The sequence below is a fragment of the Squalius cephalus genome (genome assembly GCF_949319135.1).
Source record: "Squalius cephalus genome assembly, chromosome: 22".
Lineage (NCBI taxonomy): Eukaryota > Metazoa > Chordata > Actinopteri > Cypriniformes > Leuciscidae > Squalius > Squalius cephalus.
Window position 1 is genome coordinate 28267003 of NC_137143.1, and position 25869 is coordinate 28292871.

The window sequence follows — 25869 nt, forward strand, 5'->3', positions numbered from 1 at the left end:
GATTGGCCAAACACACGCAAAACACCAGCGCCCGCCTGACACGCTGTCAAAATAAAAGTCACAACAACAAGGGCGGTTTACGTCACTTCCGAATTCCTACTGGTGGTGTGAATGCAACTAGGAAAATGGCCCTAGGGGAACATTACGTTTTCTGGGAACCGCCCTGGTCGCTAGTTCCTATAACTAAGTTCCTGTAACTGCCCCTATTATTTAGTCACCCAACTTTCTTTTTAATTCATTGAACAGAAGCAGCTCTTTCCCATACAATGAAAGTGGAAGGGAAGCAGGGATTGCCATGGCCATTCATTTTCATTGTATGGACAAGAGCTGCTGGTAAGATTTTGTACATTTTTTAAACCCCTGTGTGTGTGTATATATATATATAAATATATATATATATATATATATATATATATATATATGTGTGTGTGTGTGTGTGTGTGTGTGTATATATATATATATACATACATACATATACATACATATACATACATAAATATAAAATGAAACCAGTTGACCAAACATTAAAAAAATGCATCCCACCATCTCCTAATAAGTGAATGGATGTTCTATTCATGCAGAAAACATCTTGCAACAAGAAGACCCAATAAGGCTGAATTGTATCCAAACATCAGCAGAGAAGTCAGAACTGCAAGAGTTCGAACACATCTAGTAAACTACTAGTGTATCTAGCGATGTCTTTGTAACGAAAAAAGTCACTAGCTAGTCATAATAGGCGCTTCTTCTATAAAGCAAGTTATGATACACTTAACACATGGACAATTCTTTCGGTCCAACATGTGACAGAAATCCTTATAATAATCCAGAATCCATTTTTCTAGATCACTAATCAACTTATTTACAGCCACCTTTACAAATAAAGCCTGTTTGCAGTTGCAGGAAATACCAAAAATAAATTGGCTTTTATTGTATGGGTGTATCTGCATCTATTACGTGCGTGTGAGCCCCAGCGAGTGCCTCTGCGTGTTAGTAAGTGTGATTCTGAAATCTGACGTGACTCGATGCCTATGAGCAAGATCGCTTATTTATGCCTGAGCACGAGATCACCTGAGGAAAACTCAGCCAGGACAGAGTGCTGATGCCAAAGATGCATTTACACAGAGAGCAGCAGCACTATCTATAGTTACACATAAGGCCTAAAATGAACACTCGCCAAATGAGAGTAAAAATCAGTGTTGGCGAGTGTATGAAAAGTTGTAAATCAGCAGTTGGCCTGTAACATTTTTATGAATTCTAACAATGCTTCTGAGAACATGAACGCGAACAAACATGCACGATGCTCGGGACAGATGAGTTTTCACGGAAATGCAAGAAGACACAAAAGGGATCTCCTTCCAGAAATCTGCATCTCATCCAGCGTGCAAATAAAAAAAAATTTGTTCACTTTCACGTCTTCTTGTGCTTGAACTGACATATTCAAACAAAATTATGTCAAAATGCCCATCTTGGCAAGTATCCTCAGAAACATAGTCAGTTATGTCTTAAGTAAACGTAAACAGTTGAGAGAAAAAATATGTGTATCAATATATTGGATCCGTGCATTAGCTCTTATCGTGACAGCAGTCTAATTTTCCTACTGCTGTCCGAGTTTATATCTTACAATTCTGACTTTATAACACACAATTGCGTTTAAATCATCCATTTCAGAAAAAAGGTCAGAATTGTGCGATAAAATTAACTTTAATTTTTTTATTCAGGGGCGAAAACAAGCTTCCATAGAAAACTGCATTACATGGAGTCCTCACTAAATGCTGTAAATGCATGTTATTAAAGAAAAGAAAAAACAATAAGTGAAAATATTAAATATATAAAAAAGTATATAAAATGCATATATAAAATGCATTGAGAGCAAACTAGACACCAAACTCCATATGACTCACTCTCTCTCTCCTTTCACACACTCCATTACACAGAATCCTACTAATCGAAATACATATAAAACATATACTCAGTGTGGCACACAAAATCAAAGATTCCCATCAATATTTCACATGCATATACACATGAACGGACAGAGGCTTTCCAAAGCGTCAAACCCACACACACCAAGATAAAGAGCACTGGGAAGTCAGCGCATCTGGTGAAAATAAGCGGTTAGCTAAGTGATTAAACATACACTTCAGCCTTCATCACCACTGGGGTCCAGAGACACAGCCAGACACAAACACACACACACACACACACACACGTCTGGCTTACCTCAGAGAAGTCTACGGCTTCTCCTCCTAAACAGGTTTATGCTTAAAGTGTAACTTCACCGATTTTTTCAACCAGCTTTGTATTGTTACAATGTCGGTAGTATATGCAAATGAACAATGTTCACTCGTTCTCCGTGTTACATGGCTGGACTGAGAAAATCATGTTTATTTGACAGCTAAAGTCCGCTGGACGTGTTTGACAGCTCAAGGGCTTTTGTGAAAACTACAGATTATACTTCCACATTTTGTATCCCTGCCCAAGGACAGCCAGATCAACAAAGGGCTATTGAAGGAACAGTTATTATTATTGTAAGGCTAGGCTTATCACTGAAAATTGCTATGTACTTTGCCTACTCTTTAAACAGCATTATGCGGAACTGACAGATAGCAGTTTCTTTCAGATTTCCCCTCTGTTTGGCCTAAAATACAAGGTCATCCAGTTTTAAATGCTGACTACAAACACAGGTTTTTCAGATTTTCCGTTGCACGTTCTCTCTACATTTATGATTCTTTGCAGCCTTTAGCCGCTGCCTACAACCTACAACATGCTGGATCCTTCACTGGAAACCGAGAGTAACTCGCGCTAAATGTTTACTCTTTGAATTCGTGCACCCGGGAACAATACAAGTCGACACCATCAGGACTAAAAGTTTGCAAAGAAGTATTTCCTTCTAAAGCAAGGGGGTATTCGACTCTGGTAAGCGTATCCATAGCACTGGTGGGAACGGCCTTGGACAGCAACATGCCCAGTGCATTATGGGTGTTGAAGTTTTCCTATCTATTTGCAAAGGGGAAGCCTTTTTTCTCTGTTTTCTCTCAGTGAAGTAAACATTTAACATCAGTTTTTTCCCTCATACTTCTTAGGGGTCGTTCACACAGAACATGTTTTTCCATTCCACTGCACTACTTTTCCATTCTTTTTTTCTATGTAAACACGCGCTAGGCGGACGTGTTTGACCGCTGCGCTCACATCTTGTGTCTTTTGCAGTGTCTCGCGCATGACATGGCATTCTAAAAACGTGGCGCTCAAGTAAAAATAAGTTCAACTTTTAAAAGACGTCTCGAGACCTTGCGATTTTCCCCATTCCACTGCCCGAGTCTCGCGTTTTTCAAAGCAAAACCGTGTTCTGGTTCTGGTTCACCCTTATGGTGCAGTTTTCGCTTGGGGCTGATTTCATCTCAAATCATTTTGCTCTATTTTAATCTCACAGTGACTCTAATGTAGGTTAAACCTGACAACTGTGTGAAAATGCTGGTGTAAAGCTTACGTATGCCAGAGTGTGTTGTGTTTGCTGTCCTTTTTTGCAGGGATAAATGGAAAAATCTAAATTGTGGTCAACCTCATGGTCCTCAAAGGAAAAGAGATTTGCTATTAAAAAAAGTACCATAGTACAACCAAGTTTTCTTGACATGCAAAGATAAAAAAGGGGCGTTTGTGGCAAAAATGCCACCAAAAGTGATCAAAATGCCAGCAAATTCAATGCAAAGATAAAAAGGGGCGTTTGTGGCAAAAATGCCACCAAAAGTGATCAAAATGCCAGCAAATTCAAATTGTGTGAGACAAAGAGCTCAATGCTTTCATTATTCTATGAACAAAATCGTATACATAACATTAAATTCTAAGCCAAGTTAATCATATTAATTATTCAGATGGAACATTTATTTAGATGAAGTTGAAGTATTTGACATAAATGGTGCATGTTTTACATAGTTAAAAAAAATGCCCTCAGAGTCTCATTAAATCCACCACAGGGGGCATATAATATCTCTGAATAAATAAATAACAAATACAAAAAAATATAAAAAATACTTTCAGACACTGGTAGCATGGTCTAATGTTTTGTTGTTGTTGTTGTTGTCTGAGTACCTCGGAGTAAATTATGACATAAATCTATATTGAAAAATTATTAAACATGATTTTAAGTTAAAATTTTGGTGGTCAAAAGATTGGAATTCTTTTTAAATGTTTTTGAAAAAAGTCTCTTATGTTCAACAAGGCTGCATTTGTTTGATGAAAAATATAGTAAAACCAGTAATATTGTTAAATATTATTAACATTTAAAAACTGAAAATATGATCCTTCAGAAATCATTCTAATAAATGTAAAATATCACTGCTGTATTTTTTGATCAAATAAATTGAGCCTTGGTGAGCAGAAGAGACTTGTTTCAGAAACACTGAAAAGCATAATTATTACAAGTTTTAGACCACCGTACATATTTATAAAGTCAAACGTATATTTAGGTGCTGTAACAAGTCATAACATCACCTAGCTTTTTTGTAGTTCACTCAAATGTGACAAATTCATGTATTCCATGTAGTCTGTCAAAAAATAAGAGATCATAAACACAACATGCACAATTAATTATAAACAAACTGCAGTTAAAATTGTCACATTGCAGGCAAATGCTGTATATCAGAGCACGAAATATCATGTCAGAAGCCCATTATAATCACTGTACTATGGTATTGTATTTTTGTAAGAGTTATTTTACATGGAAAAATGCCTGCAAGGGGTAACGTGATGGTGTAGTAATAATAATTAGCTTAATTTAACAACAAAAGTGAATGTAATGTTTCCTCCGTGATATACAACATGACATGCGCGTGTGTGTGTGGTAAAGGTTGGAGAATATGAATATTATTGGCTATGAAAAGGGCACGCTCGTACACAGCAGTGTTCAGCAGGAGCTGCCTGGAGCCTTCAATCTAGTGCAAGAAACAGCCAGGAATAACCTTATTCCAGACCCCACATCTATGTTTGTGTCTGAAAAAGAAATGTGAGTGTCTAAAGAGGTTGTGTGTCGCCTTGTGCACCAGGTACCAAATTATGGCTTTCCTTACTCATACATGCTGAAAACCACATTTCTGAGTGGCATATTGTATGTAAAGAAGGGTAACGGCAGGACAAGTATTGTAGAGAATATTTGTCTAGGGAATGTTTGACTCAGACAGGTACTGTACGTCATTAGTGGAGAGAGAGCTTGGGGCTTCAGGATGTGTTGACTGCTTCTCAAATACTCGACTCAAGATGTTCCTTTTTTGGCCAACTGACGCATGATCTATTTGAAGCAAAATTCTTATGGGTCGGAATGGACCATTTGCACTGAGCTTCGTGACGCACTTCCGTTTGGAAATAGTACGTCTCACTTATTTCCGGTTATGTTTACTTTCAGTGTACTGTGGTCAATGAGTTGAACAAACGTCAACTAAAATGAGTGTCCGCAATAAGATTTCGAAATTTGAATTTTAGAAAAGATCAGAATTTTCCAAACTTATCGGCACATGAAGTTTTAATCCAACCCAAACCGATCTGAGAAAGCAAGCGGCTGTTAAAAATACGCCATTATTTCACCATAGGGTGTCAGTATTCGTCTAAACTAGTGACCGCGTGAGAACAGATGAATAACATCAGTACGAAACACAAACATTTATTTATTTGGATTAAATATTTTAATCATTCTGTGTCATTTTTCAATGTCGATCTTTTCACTATTTACATGTTTATGCCCAAAATGCTATAATATTCAAAGTAGTTGACTGTCATTCTCCTCTACGCTGTGTACGTTATTGATTAAATAGCCTAGCCTATTTAACATTGTTACAGGCACCTCAGGCACCCCATTTTAAAAGACTGGAATAAACACCAGCGCACACAAGCAATCCTTTTAATAGTCAATTTCATTTAAAAATGTAAACCCAATAGGTATGAAAAAAAAACTGTTTATGAGAAGACGAGCAAATTTGCAAACAGGTATATCATTTTCATAGGACTGCTGCAGATTAGTGGATAAATATATTTAGCCTGTTTATTATTCAGAATGCACAGTTGGAAAGAAAATATATTTATAGGAACATTTCAGCAGGCTTAAGATAATTAATACAGAGATCATTATTCATTGTTTTAATCAACTGGCAGCCATAAAACATAGTGATAATCTGCATTCTCATGTATGGAGGTGCGCTGAACGCTCTAACCGGAAACTCCCGATATGTACTAACTAGAACCAGGAAGTAATTGTGCAAGTAGTCCATAGACAACACAAAGTTGGAATATGCAATTATGTAATTTCTAATCTTTCAAAAAGTGCAAAATGTAAATGCAAGTCATCTTCAGGTTTTTGAACAGTTTTTCAAATTGCTTGTAATATATGGTACTTGCATTATAATTCATTTAATTTGATGCACTAGTAATCAATAAAAGTCTTAAAAGAATGTTCAGGGCTCAATATGTATATGCAACAGATGCTGTCGATTACCACAGAAACTATTTCAACTAATCTTTCAGTTCATAAACAAGCAAAAAAAAAAAAAAAAAATTCAGGTTTACAATAGGAAGGCACCAAAATTGAAATTATGGCCAATACCAATTATTTTTAATCTATGGCCGATAAGCAATAAATGATTTGAAAATTCTAGTACTTTATTCTAGTAATAGTACTTTATCTAATTAAAGGGTTAGTTTACCCAAAAATAGAAATGATGGCTGTCTTCACAGTGTTGAAGCATTTCCTCCCAGACCTGAGAGGCCATCATGTGCATGTTCGCACAGACAACACATCAGTGGTCTCTTATATAAAGCATCAGGGGGTCTGTGTCCGTGTCCGCTATGCAAACTGGCACACCAGATTCTCCTGTGGTTCCAAGGAAAACAGCTCTACCTTAGAGCATTATACATTCCAGAGTACCAAAACTTAGGAGCATCCTGTCGAGGCAGGGGCTGAGGCCCAGGGAATGGAAACTTCACCCCGAGGTGGTGAAGGGTATATAGGAGGTTTTTCGGCCAAGCAGAAGTGGATCTGTCTGCATCTCAGGATACGACACACTGCACACTTTGTTTCTCCCTCACACAGCTCCCTTGGGGCTGGATGTTATGGTACAGACATGGCCGAAGCTACGTGTGTACGCTTTTCCCCCGATTGCTCTGCTCCCAGGAGTTGTGGAGAAGGTCCGTTGGGACGGAATAAGTCTACTATTAGTAGTGCCGTACTGGCCGAGCCGATTATGGTTCTCAGACCTGGCGTCCCTCCTCAACGGCTCTCCCCTGGAGATTCCAGTCAGGGGGGACCTTCTGTCTCAATTGGGAGGCGTGACCCCTCACCCCGCCCAGAGATATGGAACCTGTGGGTTTGGCCTCTGAGGGGGCCTAACTCATCGACTTTGGTCTCTCAACCGAGGTTGTCCAGAGCTCCCTCCACGAGGAAACTGTATGCATTGAATCGGAAGGTTTTCACTTCATGGTGCAGATCTCGACAGTGGGAACCAGTTAACTGCCCGATTGGTACAGTGCTGGAGTTACTGCAGGTTTGTTTTTCCACAGGGTTATCCCTTTTCACACTGAAGGTGTAAATGGCGGCCTTAGCTGCCTACCATGTCCCTTTGGGTGGTGTTATCCCTGGGGAGAAACCCGTTGGTGACACCTTTCCTCCGTGGTGCTCTTAGGCCAGGACAGGAGTATGGCAGCTTAGAAAGCCTTATTATATAAGGAGGTATCACTACAAGATGTGGCATGCGACAGAATGGTCCTCTCCACTCACATTTGTAAGGTTTTACAACCTGGACCTGGGCACTGCCCCGGGTTCACAGGTGCTCATGTCTTAGTTGTGCTCTCAGTATTCACATAGACAGGCACTTGTAAGCATAGCGTCTGGGCATTATCGTTCCCAAAGCGTCATCAACACAGCACAAGTTCCCTCGAAAGGAAACGTCTCAGGTTACAACTGTAACCATAGTTCCCGAGAAGAAAATGAGACACTGCGTCACCCTGCCATACACCCTTCATCCCCGTGATCGACTTGCTTCGGCTAATTGAAGCTAACGTCAGTCATTCCGGATGTGTTTTAATGCTTAGTAAGTTAATCAGAATCCGCTTAACACCGCTGAAAATGCAAAACTAAATGCATTTTGTTTTGTTCAATGCTAGCTCGCAAATTCTTTCATTATAACCAACTAAATGTAAACACGATGTAAATAAGAGATTAATTGAACAATTAAGACAGCTTTTTTATTATAATGGGAGTTTTTGCAAGAGCACAGAATTCATTGAGCTTGCACTTTTACAGCTTAGTGAATATATATGCTTGAACATAGATCGGAGATTACGCTGCACACACATAGAAACATCAACGCTACCCCGTGACTTATTAATTAAATAGCTACGTGACTTCGCTACACTATATTTCTCAGCGACGAGGAAACCGCTGTTTTTGAAGTAACATCACAGCTTCACATGCAAATCTCTCTCTAAATATAATTCAAATAAATGCTATAATTCATTCATTCAAATAAATGTAATCTTGTAATTCGCACTACATGTCTGTGTTTGATTTAAAACGGGCAGAATACTAGATCTAACGAGCTGTAACTGATAAATATTGCGCTGCAAACATCAAAAACAGCTTTAACTTGTAAATTCTGGCAAATGACCATGGTATAAACGGCACAATCCACGGCTAGCTGTGCCTTAAACGATTTTAATGCACTTTGCATTGGGCGGTTCTTCGCCTCCACATCACGCATTAAAATTGTTTAATGCACAGCTAGCGTGGATTATCCCTTACATATTCAACAAAAGCTTGTTCCGTGCGTCATATGCCATTATGCCATTTCCACGCCATTAAACATGCACAGAAAGTTCCAGTTTTTCACATGTTTCACAAGTGTTTACATGTCCTATGGAACGGGTTAGAAAAGGTTCAAACCACCCCTTACAATCCAAATGAATCCGCTTGTTTTGAACCAGGAACTCTCCTATGAGAGTTTTCACTTTCTATACTTCAATACTCAACCCTTTAACACCTAGAAAGGCCAAATGAAAGCTGAGACCTTTGGGTAATGCAGTCCCTTAGAAATAGGACACCTAATAAGCAGAGAACTCATGCATAAAAGGAGGCATAGAAACATCCCATAACACAGTACAGACGTTATTGTTGTTCAGTAGTGGCAGAATGGCGAATGAAAAGATGCATGGCTGCTGTAATATACACTGAGAAGCATTTACATTATTCATAACTGTGTAGCGTTAAACAGGTGGTCACTAAAACACATGAGGTCTATCCCATTTCACATACTGTATTTCTGCACTATTCTACTTCATTCTACGCGTAAATACCGGACAAAAGTTTGTGGTCAGTAAGATTATTTAAAAAAAATTGAAAGAAGTCTCTATGCTCATTAAGGCTGCATTTAAGTTCAAGCTTTATTTGTCATTGTATAAATACAGTGTATTGACACAACAAAATTTCAGGTGCTACTCCAGATCAGATCAACTGATTTATTTGATCAAAGTAATACTGTAAATATTTCTGTAAATATTTGAATATATTGTAAATGTAATTTATTCAGCATCATTACTCCAGTCTTCAGTGTCACAAAATCCCTCAGAAATCATTGTAATATGCTGATTTACTGTCCAAGAAACATTTCTTAATATTATCAATGCTGAAAACAGATGCTTAATGTTTTAGTGGAATACATTTGTTTCATGATTCCTTTATTAGAATGTTCAAAAGAACAGCAATTACTTGAAATTGAAATATTTTGGAACATTATAAATATCTTTACTCTCATTTTTGATCAATTTAATGCGTCCTTGGTGAATAAAAATATTAATTAAAACAAAAAAAATCTCACTGATTTTTGAATGAAAGTGTTGCGTATAATGAACACGCTCTAGATCAGGATTAAAAGCACCCTGGAAAACTATTAGCTGGAAATTTTGCTCAGATGTGGAAATGGGTTGTCTGTGTGAGCTCTGTGATAAAGTTTTGCTTTGAAAAACACTTAAATTTTGTATGGACTAAGAGACGCTTGATCCTAAACTGGTCCAACCCTCTAATTGGAGTCTGTGTTAAATGAAACTCCCCTGAGCTGCATCTAAAACCACAATTTAAACTAAAGCTCAGCTGAGAAAAAAAAACTTTCAGAGGAGAATTACCAACCAACCTGCCTTGTAGTCAGTAACAATGCTTGATCTGTGCCACTGACGCTATTTCTGTGCTCTCTGTTCTTTGAAAGCAGTTCTCATGCAGTCCTGTGGTGTATGAGGTGTTCTCTGTGGTGCTAAAATCAGCAATAGACAGTCTCTGAATTCATTTGCATGGTATTATGAGAAGCAGGAATGTGCTGCTAGGTTGTACCCATTTATTTCGATTCCTCGCTTTCTATTAGACATCAGCCTTCAAAACCTTTGCAAGCCATTTAGGGCCATGGGCACGATTTTAAAATCACAAAGGTCCCAAATTTGCGGTGGTTAGGGGGGTTCAGTGGAGAACATTTTGATTTCTCTAATCTACATGTGTATTTCAAGACATTTGAAGGTCAAAACCATTGCATAGCTATAGCTTTAAAACCATGTCAGTGGGCAGTAGATTATTTGTCAGTACCTGCTCTTTCTTTTTCTCTCTATCTTGAACAAAAAAATCATGTCACGCATAATCATGGCTAATCATTGTTTATATTATCGATCACTGGTTTCACTTCAGTGTACTCGTGCACATCCCCAGTAATAGTAATATCCAAACTATGTTCTGAGATTAAGTTATATTGTTTCTGAATATTTTCTGCATGTTCAAAAGTTTTTAAAATGTTTTTTAATAAGATTCTTCTTGATTATTGGAACGTTCTAACATTTAAAAAAAGGTTAGACAACCATCCAACTAAAATGTTTCCAACTAAAAAAACATTGTTAACTGTTAACATTTTAACTAATGTTTTTATGTTAACGTTTTGTGAAAATTATTTGAACAAACATTCTATTAATGTTACTAGAAGAATGTTTGTTTATGACTTTAATTTAAGACAAGTTGGAGGTTATCCTTACTTTTAAGAGGTAATTTACGACAATTTACGATGAATTCAAATTCTTCTCAAGTTTTGTCTTAAAGTCCCCGTAGTCAATAATTTTATCCCTTTAAACTCATCTTTGATCAACAAAATTACATATTTAAACGTTTTTTTTTTCCCAGTGAAAAAAATTCATGCCTTAAAATAGCTTGAATGTAAATCTACACCCTTGCCTCATTTAGTAAACGCAGATCAATGAATATGCAAATTAGCCCCGCCTCCACTCACTCACACCAGCTCAGAGATCCACTTGGTCAATTCATACACAAGTCGATGTATCAGAATGGTAATGCATTTTATGTATCACTCTCTTCAGACACATAACAGCAATTAATATGATTAGCCTTTGGCTTGACTACATTATCAAAAAGCTAATAATGTGCTGCTAATGTTGCACAAACCATATTCCCATTTGCATCTCAGAGTCAGTGAGCTGCCTTCTAACAATCAGTATCTTTAGAAAAGCTTTGAACAACATATATCGTTCATCATAAAATCGTAATATACATCATATTTACAAGCTATATTGCTATATGTACCCATTTTTCTATATCAACAGAAAAATATACAGGGATAACCTGGCTTCTCGAGACTCCCCTGCTTCACAGCAGAGTAATGATGATGATGATGATATGTTAAAGCCCGCCCGCACATTGACGTGATTGGTTACAAGGTAGTTTGTTCACTGCAGTTTTAAGGAGAAAATACTCAGCAATGGTGTTGACTAATGAATTTGCACATGGTATGTCTTAAAGTGTATTTAAAAACACCACATAAACATCTAAACAACATAAAAAACTTGATTTTCAACACAGGGGGACTTTAAGAAAATTTTGTGAATCCGGCCCTGGGTCTCTAGATTTTATTTTATTTTTATTAGTTTTATCATCCGCAAGGTGAAAATCATCAAAATACTTAAAACAGCATGACTTATGGTAAAGGGTTTATTTAAATCACTACCCTTAAGGATGAGTAATACTAACAGTGATGCTTTACCTAGTAACATAAAAAAATTAAAAAAAACCCCACAAAGATAAAAGCACATCTTTAGAGCTTGACCGTGCATGGTGCAGTTTATATGCTAACTATAGGCTACAGGCTCCCCAGCATGACCTCTGCTCATCCGTGTGAAAGAACAGGTGATGTATGTTATCATGCCTGCTGGGATTCTGATGAAATTTTGCCTCGCGATTACCTACTGCTGTTTAACACACACATGGGACAGCAGACGGATGAGATAACACAGCCGCCACAAAACGACCGATAAGGATGTTTGTTGGACGTGTATTGTTGTCACATGTGTGCGCTGAAAGAACAATGCCCTGCTCAGTGTGAGCTTTACAGTAATCTGAACTGTACCATAATGGTGGTGCAGATGGTCACATTTCATTGCCGTCGAGTGGAAACCTCGTACGTCCAAAACTGCTACTTTTCAGAAGATGGAAAAAAATATATTCTTTAAATGATTACATATTGTATTGTAACTGTAAAAGTTTATATTGTGGCTTTATATGTGGTCAGACACTTGCATGTATCAATATATTATTGACATTTTACCAAAAGTTTTTTGACCAGTGAATATATGACAAGTGTTTTGTCCGTCATTAGAACGAGACAGAAAGTGCATTGCATTACGGTTTCATCAGTTGCTCAGTTTTTTTCTGTCATTTGGCCAAAATCTCATGTTATTAAAGATGAAGTGCTACGCATGGCTATTTAAGACAGCATGGGCTGTGACTCGCCCACAAATCCTAGACTAAGACTCTTCTCCGCTCCTCAAATATACAAAATATTAGCCATACAGTATATGAAAATTCTGAACATATTCAAACAAACAGTTCTTCATTTACCATTGCATTGCAAACAAGCAAAGACGGACCAAACTGCGCGCGGCACTTCATTCATGATAGAGGCGGTGTGGAGTTATGAGGATTAGTCACAAGCTCTTTTTTAATACTTTCCATTGGTTAAACATTTGCAAAACCCACAGAGAGACATAATGATTATAGGAATGATTTATGAAAAAAAAATTAAATTATGCATTATGGAGATTCAAGGGGCCAGATTTACTAAACAGGGCAAATTAGACTCGTAAATTGAACAACACAGCTGGATCATTTGGTTAAAGACATGCTTTTTTGGGGTGGTAGCTAAATAATGGCAAATACCAGTAAATTGACTAGCGCAAACCTCAGTAAATCACCTTGCATGATTCCTTTAAATTCTCTCCTCCCATCAATTTTGTGTCTGAAAGGGAAACTCCTACAAATGCATATGCAATAAGATGAGCCACAAAAATAACCCTGTCCACGTCTTTTCAGCGCTAATTTTTCACTGCATGTTTTTAGTAAATCCTGACAGTAGTTTTTAACACCAAAAGAGGGTTTGCGCTGGCGCAAGCTGTAAGTAAATCTGGCCCATGGCCTCATGACAGCGATGACTTGTAAGACTACAAATGAAAAAGCACATTAAAGTTAATCAGAAACATTCCCTGCACAGTTTGAACATTTCAAGAAACTTTCAATACAAACTCAGTTAAGGGAAACACTTCCTCAAACGCAGCCCCAAAGTGCTTGTGGGAAAAAACCCAGGATACAACATCTCTGCCTGCCGTTTCTCTTTCCTGTCTGAGTTTAAATCACTAAATTAAACCATGCCAGTAGCCAAGAGAGCTATTCACAAATCACGAAGCCCTCGTGCTGAGCTCCACTCCGCTACAAGATCGAACAGCTGTCTTATCTCAACTCACAATCGTCCTCTCGGTCCAACGCACGGCGAAGAACATCCGCCCCCTCCAAACTCACCAAATCTGCGATCCAAATGCTCCGCTTGTCTAAATATAAATCTAAAGAGTGCAAAATCAGATCAATTTAAACTGTACAAGAGAAGCGCTTTGTCGACAGGAAGAGAAGCAAGTTTGAAAAGAAAATGTCTGAGCTGAGCGTGCATCTGTTCTCAGAAAAGATCATCGAGATTATAATGAGACAGATTTTCCTCGATGTCCTTCCAGGAACATACACGTATAATCACAATGCCGCGGCTCTGTTTGAGGAGAGAAAGACATTCGCCTGTTGTCGAAGGGAGAAATTATTATGAAACAACTGAAATCCGGCCTGCCTTGCCAAAGACGTCCTCATTTGCTTTTATTTTAAAAGAAGATACTATATATTTTTAAGCCACAAGAACTATGTGCTCTATAAAGACACCTGCACACAATGAAAGAGCTTAATGTCCATTAAACGATGTCATATACGCCCCGTAGAAGATGCTCTTTGACCTAAGAGCCATCTTTAGATGTACACACCAGTTAATGTGAGGGCGGGGTCATGGGGTCATGGCAGGGGTCAAGCTGGAACATGCTAAAAGGTCAAAAGGTTTAAGTTGTTTACTCACCAGGTCGTGGTTGGTTGAGTTGGAATCATCCTCGGGAAAGGGGATGTATACAGCTAAGGCCATGCAGTTGGCGAAAATCGCTATCAAAATAAAGATATCAAATGGCCTGAGGTGAAAGTTAAGGAGTAGAACAAAGAGAGTATTACATATTTCTAGTTAGAGACTGTTAATATGCCCATTCAGTCATTCTTGTAAAGGTAAAAGTCAAATTTGCTACTGGAATCAATCAAACAAGACACAGAACAGTTCTGTACATCGAAAACTAGAGAAAAGAAATTCCAAGGTCGAATTTCAGCTCATCCCTTGAATTTGCTAGATTCAAATGTACTAAACAAGGCTCAAAAATGCGATTTCTGTCAGAAATGCACTGATATTGTCATTGGCTCCCCCACAAAAAGTATACTTTTTTTAAGTGTGTAAAAAATATAATAAAATAAAAATAAAAAACATTGATTATAACCTAATGGACTGGTTTCACAGACAAGGCTTAGATTAAACCAGGACTAGGGCACTTAAGTAGCTTTTATAAATAAAAACATTACTGATGTGCATCTTCAGATTCATATTTTAAGATATGTCAGTACAAGTTGCTTTCAGTTAAAACAGCTCAAACATGCATTTTAGTCTGGGACCAGGCGTAAGACTTGTCTGTGAAACCGGGGAAATAATTGTATCTTTCCAAACCATTCTAACTTATGTTAGTAAGTCTCAGTCTTAGACGTCAAAATTGGCTGAACATCTGATGCATAAGGCACACAAAATGGGAAACACCTCAGGAATTTCAAAGTCTTCAACTGATTGGTTGAATTCTACAGGATTTCTAACAAGGATTTGTGTGTGGCGTTCTTTAACAGTCCGCCCAGAAACAAAGCCATCGTGACAATACATTTTTTGTTACTTTTAGATGATTTGAAATTCTCAGAACAAAATCTACCAATCGTCTACTATGGTGTTTCGCAAACAGGTATTTTTGGTTCTTGAATTAATTATTTATTAGTTGCATGCCGCACTGTTATTGTAGGGACATTGACTTCACATTTTCACAGCCCTAAGCATGACGCTGAACAAAACAATCTCTGATTGGTTGCTTTACATGTCCTTGTCCAATGAATGCTGCTACGTAGTCCAGACCTTCTGCCATCAATCTTAAAGTCTGGCTACGCGAGACTAATAACAAGTCAAGAAAATAATATTCAAAGCATCACAGAAAACAAAAGCCTAAAAAAAAACATATCATCGAAATATTCAACAATTTCTGACACCGGCCCCTGTTCATCGGTACATCTTTATTACTAAGCCCAGCCCAGCTAAATCTCATCTTGTGTTTGGTCAAGAGGGTCAGAAGGAAATAGCAGTGAGAAGCTTGCATGTGTTTTAACAGCAAAAAGCCCATCACAACAGTACTGAATCAGCCGCTCTGCTTTCCTGCTAGTGAGACAGACAAATTGTAAATAAAAGTGTGAGTCAGAGGACCTGAAAATGCTGCAGTCTACATTAAACATTCAACGTAATACACATCTATACTCTGCTTTCACAAAAAAAGCATATTTTGTGTCAAGGGAACATTTTGTGCTAGATTGAGGGTTGCGTCTCGCATTACTTTTTGTACTCACTTAATGCGTTTTTTTAAATCCAGTACAACGCAATGTTCTAATTTTACACTGCTAAATACTCTTATTAGGCCATGAGCTAGGACACTAAAATGTTGGATTATGCGCCATTCAGGGGAAAGTTCTCTTTGACTTTCCCATTGTTCCCTTGAGTAAAGAAAGAGAACTTTGAAAGAACATTCTGTTAACATTAGTGGAAGAACGCTTGTTCATAACTTTAAGAGAACCTTGCCAGAACGTTAGCTAAAGTTCTGAGAACATTCCCTGTTAGCTGGGAATTTGGTAGCGCTGAGCTAACATTAGCTTTGGCATGTTCATACACAAATGTTCACATCTGCATTGCTTTTTTCACTGTATATTATATTGTATGACAACTAGGGGTGTGCCGGTTTCAGAATTGGTGATGACGGTTATGACGTGAGTCAAATGTGACCGTTCGTAACATAACCGTCGTCCGGGGGGGGGGGGGGGGGGTTGCGACGTTCGTCTGTTATAGGACAACTTAGTTTGAATAAAATTAATATTTGAGTAGTGCTCAATGTTGTTATCAATAGAGATACGCGGATGGGGTATTATTTCATCCGCAACCGCATCACATAACTCATCATCCGCACCAATGTTTTTTGACCAGATTTCAAAGCCGCACCCGCCCGCCATCCGCTGATTGTTTTGTGGTCTATGGACGATGCAATGCTCTGCTGATGCGAGCCGCAAGAAAGCCCTTGTCTGTTCTAGAAAGTATTTAGCAAAGATATTTAATGCTAATGTATGAGGCATAGGCCTACGCTGAGTTTCATTCATTTACGATGAGATGCCCTCTAGTTCAACTTCACAATGCAATGCAAGTGAACGCGGCGCATCGGAGCCTCAATGTCACGGTTATTATATTGTCTCCTATATTATATCACTCCTATATTTGTATTATATACTTTTTATTTATTAAATACATGCAATTGGTTGATGAAACATTTATTAAAATTAAGAAACAATTTGTACAAAATGAAATTCGCTTTAAAGAAAGGCTTTCTAAAAAGCAAAACTTAATGAAGTGGTAAAAATCATGTCTGACAATTTACAAAACAAAACTTCATTAAGTGGTAAAAACCATGTCTCCCGATTGCAAATGTTCATTGCTAATGTTTATTATTGCAAATGTTTTTCATTTGTTTAATAAATCTCATAATGATGGCACATCACTAGGCTATATCATAGCTTTTATTTCTATCTCAAATGATTGGCGGTCGGTCAAGGGGTACTTGGCAAAGAATCAAATACAGTTGGAAACGACGTAGACCATTAATAACACAGACTGTTAACATTTGTTTTTAATTAGTATTTAAACATTCTCTATGATAAATGTTTGTAAAAATATTTTAATAACACGGTTTTGGCGGTTATAGAGTTCTAATGACGGTGTTCAACTATAACCGTCGGTCTCACGGTTATATACTAACCGTCACACCCCTAATGACAACAACAAAAAGAAAAACGAGATATCCTGGGCTATAGACCTTAGGTTAGACGACAAAATTGAATTTAACAGATGAAAACAATGCTGTGAGGGATAGACATACTGTTTTTACAATGGCACGCACTGTATAAAGGTGTTAACTCACACCTTTCAAAACTTTCTCATTAAGTCTATTGACAACAGGGGTATAATGATACCCTCATGTCACGATTCAATACATATCACGATACTGAACTCACGATACGATATTGCGATACTCCAAGACATAAGGTAAAAGGTTAACAAAAAATGTACTGTTGATTAAAATGCTAAATTTGGTATTACATTGGGGGTGGAAATGAATAGGCATGGACTTGGTGCTGATAACCCAATGCACAGGACAATGTTGACACCAGAATAAAAATATTCATAATTCTCAAGCTAAAAATACAGAATTATTCTAGACGAAAATGCTTGCAATCTGTCACTGGCTAAATGTATTTAAAATAATCTAGGCTACTTTTTACTGGTAATATAAGACATTTGGCATTATCAGGACCCACAAATATTCCCCCATTGCATTATTACACATTATATATAGTTTAATGTAGTACGGACACTAAAACTTAATTTTTTTCTCACACAGTAATTTTCCTTTTGGGTGAACTATACACAATACACTGTCACTATCCATGATACATTTTGTATTGTGATATATTATGACACAATATATTGTTACACACCTAACTGACAGTGGATTGTTATTAAACAACAGTACAATCAATTGAACAGCTATTCTATTCCTCACAGCCACGTTTTCATTCCTATCAAAAATTAAACATGGTGCTACCCTGATTAAGGTCTATAGATCCCCTCTTGTAGAGATACATTTGAGATCTGCAGCTTGGAAGCCACTGCACCTTTATCTTCCCCGTGTGGCCGGGGAACAGATGTTCTTTTCAAAGCTCAGTTATACACGCTGACTTGCGCTTGAGATTAAGGTGCTCCTCACTGCAGGGAACACAGTTTCTCTCTAATAAAGACCACCAGACAAGCTTCTACTGAAGATCACAAGCTGAGATGTCTGCTAGGCGCAAAGGTGGACTACTTTCATTTGTTTACCTGTTCTTTTGATGATTCGCTCAATTACTTCATCCTGCCTTCAACTATTTTCAGCACAGGCCACAAGCAAACCACACCATATGCTAGTTTTCCTGAGGAATTGAACCTTCAAAGCGTATTTACAAACAACAAACAGCAGCAGACCACCATTTTTTACCACATGTTCGAATGCTAAAATAGAATATACAGCAATCCACTACACATACAGCAAAGAAATTACCATTCTGTCAAAGCAAACCTGTATGCCGCCATTTTTTCCATGAAACGCATACAAAATATTTGAGCCCACTTTTCTTTCAGCTATGACGTTTTGTTGGCCAAAACCCAGAAACGAGTTAGCATTTTAGCGCTTCTGGTTCCATCGGCCTGAAGTGAATGGGTTTTTTGAAATGGGTTTTTATTAAATGCCTGAAATAAGGTCTGTGGTGAATACAAGCTCAAGTTGTTTTCATGTTTTATTCTATGACTTAAAATACATCAGTAATGCACCCTTGTGATTTTTTTAAAAGCTTTTACTTGTCTTGAAATGGGCAGTTGCTAACAAGTTGCTACAGAGGTTTTCAGGTAAATCAAACTTCATCATGCTGTCATGCAATTTATAGTCTATGTTTAGCTTTTTACTTCTGGAGATTGTATTTAAGCTTCAGAGTTCATAAACGTTATGTTCATTGGTGAAGATTATCATGATAAAACTTCATAAACTTTTGTTGGTCACAGAGCTTATTTTCAATGTCAATGGAAAAATCCTATTGGGTTTTTGTCGAGAGAACCAGGGTGATGCTAACTTCTGGGTTGGCCTACAAATATACGTCATCATTTTTCAAACAACCTTCCAGAACACTCCCCTTGTCCTCCATTGGTCAGCAAACAGATAGTCCCACCTCCAACTCACACCAGTGGTCGAATTAATAATTTATTGTCTAGATTTGTTCAAACTGCGATGTTTGATAGCACCACAAAGGCAGTATACTTTTCATCGGAACTCAACCTATAAATGGCTTACATATAGTTGTCTCTAAATATTAAAGGGACAGCTGACCTAAAAATAACAATTCTGGAATTAGTTACTTACCATCATGTTGTTCAAAACCTACATGCATTTCTTTCTTCTGAAGAACACAAACGTTATTTTGAAGAACGTTGGGATCCAAACAACACTGGAACTTCCATTGTGTGGAATAAGAAAAAAAGAAAGTCATACAGGTTTTGAACAACATTTTTTAAATCTCTTTAAACTTGGATATGAGAACATTTTGAACACCTAAAGAGTTTTGATATTGGTCGATCTTGACAGAAACCGATGTTTTACAGATGGTAAAGGATACTTCCATTCCACGAGGCTGATACAGGCCCGGCGGATGGGGTTGTTGAGGTTGAGGCAGAAGAGAGCTCTCTGCGGCCGTGTGTTGGCCGAACTGCCCTGTTTTTTGCTCTTGGCATACTGCTGCCGCTTCTTCTGGGCCAGCGAGCCGACCGGTACCACCGAGGGTACAGGCACGGAGGCTGCGGGGGGCGCGGCAGGAGTCGCAGCAGGCGGAGCAGGGCCGTTGGCGCTCATGGTGCGGGCGTAGACCTGAGCAGGGCGTCCACCAGCATGGGCCTGCCAGGGGAGAGGGCACAGGGGTGGGCGCTGGAGCGGAGGGTCTCACCAACAGGCTGGCACGTCACCAGAGAGAGGGACTCTGGTACTGCTGGCATAATTTGCCTCTGTAAAAGATAGAGAGGAGAGTAAGAGGATGCGTGTGGTCTGAAAGAGAGAACATGAGAAAGCGCAGAGAATATAGTGGGAGGCTGTGCAGTGACTTCCTTCACCGCTACATTATATTATGCAACTATGTGGGTGTAAGACTAAAAGATGCATACAGTATGTCTTTGGGACTAAAGGCCAGTGTCTCAACCAAGGATCGCGAGCAGCCCAACGTGTGAAAGACGTGGGACTAAACATTAAAAATATATTCAAAGTAATAGCTTATCTAAATATAAAATTATGTTATCATTTACTCAAAACCACCATAAAAGTTGCCCTTGAAGAAATCTGAGAGCTTTCTGTACTTTCTATTGACAGCAAGCTCAAACATGTTCGCTTGACGTGCGAGAACCAATGGGGTTTATTCTCGTGTTACGCAGCACGTTTGAGCTTCACCTTCAGAACCAATGAGGTTTGTTCTGGCGCCTCAAGCAAGTTCGGTTGAGCTTCTGTTTATGTTCACTGATCAGTGTTTATATGTGAATAAAAGCCTGAATTAAACCTGTTCATTATATAAACGATCCTGTCTCTTCAGAAAATTTGGACTAAACCGCTCAATTGTGGATTAGTTACAATCTCTTCATGAACTTTTTGAAGCATCAAAGTGGTAGTTGCGTAGCTGTCAATGGAGGGACAGAAAGCACTAAGATTTTTTCAAAAAGACCTTCACGTGTGTTCCGAAGATGAACGAAAGTTTTATGGGTTTGAAACGACATTAGGGTGAGGAATTAATGACAGAATTTTCTTTTTTGGGTGAACAATCCCTTTAGCCTTCATTCTACATCTCTGAACTTCCTTATCATGATGCATGCATGACATTTGGCATTTGCCATCAAACTTGTCACAAAATGCAAATACTGCATTACTGACATAATTGTCATGTTTTACTGCTTTAAATCCTAAATCAAAACCATGAAACCAGGAGCATCTAATATTGAAAAGTCTGAGGTAGTGCAACAAGACTACGAGGACCATATACAATGTGCCAGTGTAAGCTAAAAATATCATATAGCCTAACTTAAAAAAAAAAAAAAAACACTTAAAGGCTTAAAACAAACCAGGGCAGCAAAAAAGAAAGGCAAAACATAACTCTTGAATGACAAAGGTATTATTAGGATAATGTCACAAAAAAAGTTACAGCCTGTGGAAAAATCAATGCGTGTAGCGTGACCCAATGAAAACCAGTCTGCAAATAGATGCATTGTGGCAGAGAATCACACTACCAACATCCCAGCACACAAACAGACATTATCCGCAAACAACAGCAAAGAAAATCATCATCTGCATTCAAATACAAGCAAAAAAAAAAAAAAAAAAACACACATCCAGGCTTATGGGATACACAAATGTCACTCATATACATCAGAGTCCTTGAACCACTAGGCCCCGCAGAGGAAATGAAGACATGCATGGAAAGGTCATATCGCCTGTACACATTTCCCTTTAAGCATTTGTCTTCGTGTAAACCTAAGACATCGCATCCAAATATGTCAAATTTAAGAAAATGCTCTGCTGTCGTTGCATATACAATAAGTGTTAATCTTCACACTAATAATATACGACATTAAGTGCAGTGTATCCTGTATTGGCTCATATATTATATATTTGTCATTCTAACGCCATGCATGACTGAAAAGAAATGCCTTCATTTGCAATTAAACATTTCCTGTTGTGCTTCCATAGATCCTAGACGTTAATGTTTAAACTACCATGAAGGACAATGACATATTGTCATTCTAACATCGCATGGCAATGATGCATTCATGCATATATTTGATGACATACACATGCATAATGCGTATAGAAAAAGAGGCTCGTGACTTTAAGGCAATAACGGTAGCGTTTCTTCCCCCAAAAAATGCAATATTCCACATATATGGCAGCCAAATCTGTGTCTTTCTTTAAATGATACCAATGATGCTCAGTTACAACAGCTGTGATGCGTCTTTATAGTCTCCGACTGTTCTTTTTTTTTTTTTTTAAACGACTGATTATGACAAGCAGTGACAGCATCAAAGGTATAACGGGACCAAAACGAGCGCAAAATCCACTGCATCAGCATCATCAGCATCTTTTCAGGTCTGACACGGATGCTAAATGATTGCACTCCATCATTTGTTAAACAGATCCATTTTTAACCAGAAACATGCCAGGCCGCCGCGTGAATATCGTACCTTTGATGAGGTCTTTCCTTTCAGCTGAGGATGATGATGCTGATGATAATGATTCGGCTTATATCCAGAGATAAAACTCCGACATCGATTAAAACGCTCAGGTCCGATCTGACACGGTAAATTCAAATTCATCAGTGTGCATTCGTTATTTTGCGCGTGAGAGAGCGCGAGAGCTTCCTCGCGTTCGGCGCGCGTTGCCCGTGTTGAAGCGTCACGCGGCGTCGGTGAACGGTGAAATGAGCTGAACTCCCCCTCTGGCTGTGCACTCACGAACCGCGCTTACTTTAGTGACGAGGACTCTGAATCATTTAAAGAATCGGTTCGCTCAAATGGATCATCTCACTTGAGTCATCATTCAGTTGTTCCCAATGCGGGATTTTACTTTTCTTTTTTTTTCTTCTTTTTTTTTTGTAAAATGCTGTTTATCACTATTTTTTTAGATTAGGGGATATTTTGTATTCCAACAATATTGATATAAAACTGCTGTTAATATAGCTTATTGTTCATAGTATGTTAAAATTCATTCTATTTACTATAGGTTACAATCAATAATTTATTAATTTAAATGAACGTTCACAAAATGATTCATCAGTTAATTTGAGTCATTATATATAATTTAATATATAAATATAGGCTATGTTCCCTGTATCTTCAGTCGTGCGTCCGTCCAAAACGAGGCACAAACCAATAGCCAATCAAAACAAAGATAACCATTCAAGCCAATCATCTGCACCTCGTGAAGTGCGTCAACAAACCTGCTTGATGATGTTGATGGGAAAAAACAGGTGAAGAGACACTTTCAAAATTAGGCCAAATGAAATATTAATTAATGACTGATTGACAGGTCCATAAATGTGCCATAATAAAGGAGAGTTCCTCTTCGCACAGGTGAGTAGATGCTAAGGTTTGAGGCTCTGTATTTTTGTATTAATGTTTATTTTATTAAGGAGATATCGTTTGTGTTGGCTACGTAAGCATAATTATAAGCAAATAGCCTATATTTGGGTTACAATTGTAGCCTAATATATGGGATAACGTCACATGTTGTGTTTATTTTTAACATTGTTAACTAACAAATGTTATACCAATAAAAATGTTAACGTTATGCTAATCATTAATATAAATTATTCTTAATATTATTTTCAAAATTGTTTACACATGATAAATTATTCTACGCAAAGATCACTCCTTATGAATTGTTTCGACCGAATGTTCAACAAGAATTGGTTCAAAAGAATGATTCATTCGCGAATCGGACATCAATTAGCTTGAATCAGTGAGAACGAACAAAATTCTGGAAAGTGTTTGTTTGGCAATACTGGACCAAGATAGAGGGAAATAGATGTCCTTGTAGTGTATTATTTGAATTATTTTCAGTGTGTAAACAAAAGTGAAATGTTTGTTTTTTCCTTTTACATCCAGGGTTTTCGTTAATTTGGTCTAAACACACACATAGCTAATAAAATCACATGATGTAAATTATAACAGTCATGCTGTATTGAAACAGATATATATTGGCTTATATATATTAGATAAGCAGGAATAGGGCAATAAGCCTGATACACTAATTCATTTCATCGGACCCTTAAACTGCAGACCCACATGCCAGTGAAATGATATGCCAAGGTTTGCATAAATGGCAGCTGTGTCGGATTGAATAAGGAAGGTCAGCTGAAAGGTTGAATTCTAAATCATCATAGTTGCATTTGGAGACAATGTGTGCGGAGTGAAATGACCTAATCAGGACGAGAAAATGTAAAGCTCACAGAGCAGAATTGAAGGCCTTCAAGAACAAGCAATTACAGCTCATAGAGTAGGACTTCCCTTGAGTAATCATTTTCAAAGAGAAAAATGTGTTATCAGAATGATCAGAAGAAACCCATTTTATATACAGTGCATGGGAGAACAAATACAGCATATTATTTTCAACATTTCAGAGGTGAAGCTACCATTTCTGGAGACTATAGCCAACAGAATATAACAGTAATATAATCCATATTCTTCTTCAGCACAGCAGGCAATGATCATTTATTTAGGAATACATTATTATTGCTGATCATCTTCGATTGAAGGATAACCCCGTAATGTTTCTTTTCATGCAACTCTTGAAAAGATCGATCAGGCGTCTTTAGAAAAGACAACACCTGTTCACCACCTGCTCTGCTCATCTCTCACATTACCAGTCATGTCTGGAGTGTTCTCTGCGCTCTCGTGCAAACAACAGAAGGTTCAATTACATTCTTCATCTCAAATTTGAGAAATTTGTCATATGCAATTGCAATTTTCACTATTCATTGTAGAAAATGGTATATTACTACATAGATCTAAATGTTGTTGCTCTATACAACCTTAATGTACAAAATACTCTTTATAGGTGTATTTCATTAAATAAATGTCTTCTATGTTTTACTAAATGCCTTAACAATCCATAAACTGAGCAGAAAATATGAAAGAAATTAGATTTTAGCTCACCTTTGGAACGGTTGCTTTTATGAATGTGAAAAAAGGGCATCATAAGAGCCATGATGAAGCTCTATAAAGTCCATGTGTTTTTCTGAAGGCACCGGTGGCAGGGTCAGGCAGGCCTTGGGCTCACTGTGAGACTGGGATAGATTTACTGCTGGTGTCTGCTTACCTGTCTGACAGATATAATGGTTTCTCCCTGAAACAACTTTAATAATTAAATATTGTGTATTTCAGCCAATCACCTTTCACAACTGTCACTGTCACATGACAGGACTGTACAGTGAACAACGCAGAAATGCTAAACTGAAAAACAGTTTAACGTCCCAGGATCGATTTTAATTTAAACCTAACATATTTCATTTCTCTTTTTTTCTATTTGTTTTGGAATGGAATATTTTTTTTTGCAAGCCTTCATTGTTTATTTTTGTTCCTTTCCAAGTGTGTTTTAAGTATAAATTGTATTGTTTTTTCAAACCCAGATATAAAAATCCTAATTATCCATGATGATATGATATCGAGCGTGAAATAATCTTAAACATTTATTTATTGTGTGAAAATTATCTATACAATTTACGACATAAACCCGGCATCCTTTCCAACATGATATGACATATTCCCCTTTTAATCAAAGTTTTTATTGAAGATTAGTCTATAGATTTGTCAAAATATGCAAAAAGAATATTCCATCTGTTTAAGACACATACTGTAAAATGCTATGAATTTAGCCGTAGCAAGACAAAGAACATTTTATTCCAAGCTATTTTTAAAATATCCATCACAGGATGTAATCAGACGAAACAGAATTTTTTGGTACTGTCAAATCACATCTAACATAAAAGTTTGT

General features: G+C 37.6%; 1 protein-coding gene across 1 annotated transcript in view; it reads right to left on the reverse strand.

The window, feature by feature from the left end:
- The window catches only part of cacna1da (calcium channel, voltage-dependent, L type, alpha 1D subunit, a), an 88982-nt gene extending 66136 nt beyond the window's left edge, over positions 1-22846 (reverse strand). Inside the window, exons 1-3 of the mRNA XM_079857976.1 lie at positions 22560-22846; positions 19964-20345; positions 14457-14562 (exon numbers count right to left, since the gene is read on the reverse strand). Coding sequence (XP_079714102.1) covers positions 14457-14562; positions 19964-20196 — 339 coding nt within the window. The 5' untranslated portion in view covers positions 20197-20345; positions 22560-22846. The remainder of the gene's footprint in view (positions 1-14456; positions 14563-19963; positions 20346-22559) is intronic.
- Between the last annotated feature and the right edge of the window lie 3023 nt (positions 22847-25869).